Source organism: Pyxicephalus adspersus, chromosome 12 (genome assembly GCF_032062135.1).
Source record: "Pyxicephalus adspersus chromosome 12, UCB_Pads_2.0, whole genome shotgun sequence".
Classification (NCBI taxonomy): domain Eukaryota; kingdom Metazoa; phylum Chordata; class Amphibia; order Anura; family Pyxicephalidae; genus Pyxicephalus; species Pyxicephalus adspersus.
In genome coordinates this window covers 19,498,745-19,505,109 of record NC_092869.1, presented here as the reverse complement: position 1 = coordinate 19,505,109, position 6,365 = coordinate 19,498,745, and the positions used below count along the sequence as shown (strand labels likewise).

The following is a 6,365-nucleotide window of genomic DNA, read 5'->3' as shown; positions in this document are numbered from 1 at the left end:
ACTTATGCATACCATCCCAGCTTCCACTGAAACCAACACACTTCTAACACAATTACAGTCTTTCGCCACCTCACAGGACATTGAATTCTGGGAAAAGGAAGGATTGACCTTAAATTCTTTTGGAATCTGGTCAAAAGGAAGGATAGTAGGGCTGCCCAAAATAGCAGTACCCATCATTGTTTTTCAAATCCATGGTAAAGGATACAAAAGCATTAAAACCACAACACAGGAAATAAACATGCAATTTTGTACCCAAAATTTAAAGGAACACACACAGGCCATACTTTCCCGTTGTTTAACATGTGCTTGAAATAACATGCAAGGAAAGAAAGAAGGACAACATGAACATTTGTTACCTCCACAGGGTCCATTTCAAGAGTTACAAATTGATTTTACACACATGTCAAAGGCTTCCAACGGATGTCAGATAATGTTAGTGATTACAGATAGATTCAGCAGATTGGTAGAAGCTTTTGTAGTCAGGAAAGAAAATACAAGGACAATAGCTAAAATATTATGCAACGAGATCATCTCCAGATTTGGATGCCCGGTAAGAATAAGCTCAGACAATGGCACTCCATTCACTTCTAAAGTCAAGCAGGAGATTTCAAAAATAATGAACATAGAATGGAAGTTCCACATCCCATATGTGGAAAACGGACATTTCACAACCGGGACCAATATCTATCAGCCATGCTAGCAGAAATAAGAATGACACCCAATCCAGTTAATAAGCTATCCCCCTTTGAAATTTTATTGGGATGCCCATTCCCCAACCCTTGGGCCAAAGAACCGTCTATCTTACTATCAAGAGACTTACAACAAATTCAGGACCGATATGTAGCAGAGTTAATTGAAAAATTGAACAGCAACTACGGAGATGTCTTTCTTTCCTATCCTCTCCCTACAGATAAACCGACAAACCCATTCAAGCCCGGAGAAGTAGTGCTGGTTCAAGCTCTGCACAAGCACAAATCCTTGGATCCGCCCTTTGGACCTCCGATCACCGTGCAAGCCATCACTAGAACAGCCGTGCTGACCAGTGCAGGTCCCACCTGGATTCATGGCTCAAGAGTAAAGAAGGCACCTCTGATCCAGCACCAAGATGATGCTTCTTGATCCACAGGCACCAGCCCGGATGCTTGTCAGCAGTTTTGGAGCCCTGATGGTCATATTCTGCCTTGTTTGGGTCACAACAACTTGCCACTATCACCCTCAAGATTTGCCCTTCATTTGTCTCCAATCAAGCCATAGCCTAAAGAATGACTCTGTCCTGTCTATGCACTGGCAAGGAATTGAGTATAGTGACTGAACTGACTTCCGGGGCAACATATGGGAACGTCTTGCCAAAGAAATATATAATAGCTCTAATTTTTGCCAGTATAACTTTTGCAATAACTGAAAAACCCATGATTCACTGAAAATATTTATGATATTTACACATACTATAAATATTACCCAGGGAGATGTATGTAAGCAGATGACTTGTAACCCCTCTGAAATGTACCACTGTAGGATATTAGCATTTCAGAAAGTCATAAGCTTTCAAAATTGACCATGGATCAGAAGAAACAATTATCACTCATGTGTATAAAACGTACGTCCCTAGCCCAAGTGACACATGTTCAGCTGACCTACATTTTCTATCCAAAACAGAAGTTGTGGCCTTATCTCCTTCAATCGCAGGTGTCCCAGGACTCTCAGTAGCTACATACACTGACCTTACACACCTGGCTTGTATAGTAGCAAAGGGATTTAACACTTCCCTTGCCCTATGAGGATTACTGACTGATTATACTAATGAGGCATCTTACAAAATAGAGCAGCCATTGACTATTTGTTACTTAAACATAATATTGGTTTTGAACATTTTGCAGCAACATGACAGATCAGTCAGAATCTGTCCACAATGCGAACAACACTCTTAAGGATCATGCTCAGGATATTAAACAAAATGGTGGTTTAGGGTTGTTTGGTTATGGAATCTATTTTCCAACACACTGGATTATGTGTTAAGCAATTTATAGCTTTTCGTTTTATCAACAGTATATGTATCTTTGCATGCTGCTGTGTACAATGTTCTCCTATATTACTGTCAATATGCAAATCAAAAATCACTCAGCTCCCTCAAGTTATGTATGCCCAAGAACCTGACGCTGTCTTTTTGTATGTAAAGGAACAAAGGTATAAGTAGTTATCCTTTGTTGAAGCATAAAAGGAGGGAAATGTAAGGAGTGGAATTTTGCTGGGTCTTGAAGTTAATTATTTTTGTGCTTTTGTTATGTTTTCTAGATGATTGAATTATGTTGAAACTAGTTGTACTCTTCCTATCGGTAAACTAATGTCTGCTTCCCTCCTTTTTGCCTTGATACTGTCCCCTTCCTCCCTTCTGCCATTTATCTGTTCTCCTGACATGAATATCCTGTTCTAAGAGAACCACAAGGACATTTGTCATGTCTGCTAGTTGTCTGTAGTCATGCGATCATGCACTGATCTTGCCTTTGAACTGGTATATAAGCTGTGTGCAAACAAAGTTTTGAGAGTGATCTAACTACATGCTTGAATTGTGTGTGTGTTACGCTCTCCCAGCGCTGTAAACAGAAGCCATCAGAGAGAAGGACAACTGATCAGGGATCAGTAGGAGACTGCCTTAACAGAAGCCTTAATAAGTGAAGAGCATTATGACTTAGTTGACATTGCTGAATTCTGGCTTTGTTTATTACATGACTGGTCTGTCAATGTTCCTGGTTATACTTTCTTTCGTAAAGACAGAGTCAAACGAAAGGGTGGTGGTGTCTGTCTGTATGTATGTGAGAAGCGATCTCAAAGTGAATGACAAAGAAGATACTGCGGATGGAACAAGCAAAGAGCTTAGGAAGCTAAATGCATGGCTTAAGTCCCGGTGTAGAAGGGAAGGGTTTGGGTTCATAGAGCACTGGGCTGACTTTTCATTGGGGAACAACCTGTATGCCAGAGGTGGTTTGCACCTAAATGAAAGGGGTCTGCTGTGCTAGGGGAAAGATTTGGGGGAATGGTGGAGGGATATTTAAACTAGGACAGAGGGAGGTGGGAACGTCAAAAAAGGTGGCAGAAAGGTTAGTCAGGGGTCAGACACTAGTGGAGGGTGGATTGGGGATAGTTGGGGAGAGGATTATGGATAATTGTAAGGAGCTTCCCATGTTACAAACAAACATTGGATTGTGCAGTACTAGTTGTACTGAAAAACAAAATGATTTGGCAAACAAGGATGGTAAATGCTGCATGGTTTATAGAGCCAGTTCACCAATGCTAGAAGTCTAGCAAACAAGATAGGCGAGTTGGAAGCCTTAATGAGTGAAGAGAAATATGACTTAGTTGGCATTGCTGAATCTTGGCTTTGTTCTTCACATGACTGGGCTGTCAATATTCCTGGGTATACTTTCTTTCGTAAAGACAGAGTCAAACGAAAGGGTGGTGGTGTCTGTATGTGAGAAGTGATCTGAAAGTGAATGTGAAAGAAGAAATTGCGGAGGGAACAAGCGAGTTGAGGCATTATGGGTGGAGTTGAATGTGGGGTTGAATAACACACCATTAATTATTGTTGATTTTGCAATAGGCCCTTCAGTAATAAGGAAGAAATAGAGAATCAACTAGCGCAGATAGAAAAAGCAGAAAAAATGGAAGTGTTTTAATCATGGGAGATTGCAACTACCCTGACATTGACTGGAGTAATGGCACTACAGGAACAGCAAAAGGGAGGAAATTTGTGAATTTATTACAAGATAATTTTATGGTACAGTTTTTTTTTAGAAGCCCCAACTAGAAATGATACTCTGTCAAACCTAGTTCTTTCTAACAATGCAGAGCTTGCAAGAAATATGTATATAAAAGAGAATCTGGGTAGCAGTGAGCATAAAATGATTTCATTTAATGTAAGTTGTAAACAGTAAGCAAAATCAGGGAAGATAAAAACATTTATTTATGGAAAGCAAATTTTCAATTATTAAGGGCGGCTTTCTGTGACATGGACTGGCAGACAATATTGTCTTCAGGCAACACAGAACAGAAATGGGAATGTTTCAAGTCTGTTCCACAAAAGCACACTGAAAAATATATTACAATGGGTAATAAGTTTAAGAGGCTAAAATTAAAAGTTATGTGGCTCACAGCTGATGTTAGAAAAGCCATAAGGAACAAGAAAAGGGCATTTCAAAAATATAAAAATAAAGGATTACCTTCATCAATTAAAAACTATAAAGAATATACCAAAAGATGTAAAAAAGAGATAAATGTTCAAAACCTCAAAATGAAAGACAGATTGCAAAAAAAAGTAGGGCAAACCCCCAACATTTTTTAAAATGTATAAATAGCAAAAAGATCAGATCCGACCATATAGGCCCCTTAAAGGATGTCTCTGGGTTGGTAACGGGATAAAAAAAAAAGGTGGACTTACTAAACACTATTTTTTAGCTCTGTGAACACAGAGAAAAATGGCAGAGCTCAAGTCCAAATACTGATGGATTACATACACGTGTCCTCAAAGAGCTGAGCTTGGGTATTTCAGAGACATTTTTTCTAATTTTTAGAGACTCTTTAGTCACTGGCATGGTACCGATAGACTGGCATTGTACTGATACTGGCGTAAGCCCAATGTGGTTCCTATCTTCAAAAAGGGAGAAAAGTAATTTCCAGGTAACTACAGAACGGTTAGTTTAACATCCATAGTTAGAAAGGTACTAGAAAGTTTGATAAAGAACCACATAGGTGGCAAATGACATTTAATATAGATAAATGTAAAGTATGCACTTGGGGGCTAACAACATGCATGCTTCATACTGTCTAGGGGGGATACATTTGGGGCAGTCAGAAATGGAAAAGGATCTGGGGGTTATGGTAGATCATAGACCTAATACCAGCATGTAATGCCAAGCTGCAATATCTAAAGATAGTAAAGTACTTTCTTGTATTAAAAGAGGAATAAACTGCAGAGATGGAGACATAATCCTGCCCCTGTACAAAGCATTGGTTAGACCACATCTGGAATATGCAGTCCAGTTTTGGGCACCAGTTCACAAAAAGGACATTGTGGAATTGGAGAGAGTGCAGAGAAGGGCAACTAAACTAATAAATTGAATGGAGGAGCCAAGCTATGAGGAGAGATTAGCTGAACTGAATCTATTCTCCCTTGAGAGGAGAGGTAAATATATAAATGGAACACAGAGAACTCTCTTCCTAAATTATTCACTTTGACATCAAGAACAAGAGGACAAAGTAAAGATAACAGAGACTGTTGATCCAGGGAACATCAGATTGCCTTATGGAATCAGGAAGGAATTTTTTTCCCGTTGAAGCAAATTGTACCAGGGTTTTTTTTTTTGCCTTCCTCTGGAACAAATATGTCTTATGGGGTTTTATATTTGGGATACGTTTATTTCCCTAGTGGTTGAACTTGATGGACATTTTTTTCAACCTAACCTACTATTTAACTATGCAAAGCAAACAGTACAGTGTACGGACAGCAAACTGAGCTGAAAGAGAAGAGCAGTATAATTCAAGGTGTGACTGTACCACCATGAATGATAAGAATCTAAGGCCAAATAAAGCTCGGCTTCCCTAGGCTGAGGAAGACTACTACATTAAAACAACTGACTTTAAAAAATCTGAATAGTGATCAGGTAATTGAGCAAATATTAAGGTCAATGACAAATATGACACAGTTAGGATATGTGACAAAGTTTTTACCTAGTTCTGCCCCTTTCATACCCATCTTTTTAAAAGGGGGTTCTGCCATGTTTGAGCTTTCTTTTGATTGTCTGTAGTGTTTTAGTTGTTCTGCGTAGTCCTCTTCATCTTCCTCATTGTAGTTCCCATCACTGTAATTACTATAGTCGTCATAACTGGAAAGATTTTTTTTGTGAGATCCCATGTAATTTCCGGGTCCAGGTCCAGGTCCATGCTGCAAGAGAGTTAACAATACCATATAAGTCAGTATTGTATGTTCCAATATAATAATGATAACTTTACGATAACCTTTTTAATTTTGGATAATGTGTAGAAAGACCTCCAGGTTTTAAAGCCCAGCTAAACTTGACAACAAAACAAGGATAATTCAGATAGTAATCAAGTTGGTAAGTCAACCCCATAGCGGTCTGATTCTGTCCAAATTTATTTTACATTGTAGGCTATAATTCTAAGCCAAAACACACTCATTGGAAATCTGTCCAATAGTTATTAAATTTAATAAATTAAATAATAAACTTTTAAAAAAAATATATATAATTAAAAAAATATAGTTTGACATGCAATATACCTGTTATATAGGTATATATATTACATATATATATATATATATATATTACATGAATATTTCTTTGTATTGGACTCAA

At 38.3% G+C, this 6,365-nt stretch overlaps 1 protein-coding gene across 1 annotated transcript in view; it reads right to left on the bottom strand.

Moving 5' to 3' along the window:
• The window catches only part of ZC3H6 (zinc finger CCCH-type containing 6), a 34,795-nt gene that overhangs the window by 20,543 nt on the left and 7,887 nt on the right, over window positions 1–6,365 (bottom strand). The window contains exon 4 of the mRNA XM_072427399.1: window positions 5,722–5,935. Coding sequence (XP_072283500.1) covers window positions 5,722–5,935 — 214 coding nt within the window. The remainder of the gene's footprint in view (window positions 1–5,721; window positions 5,936–6,365) is intronic.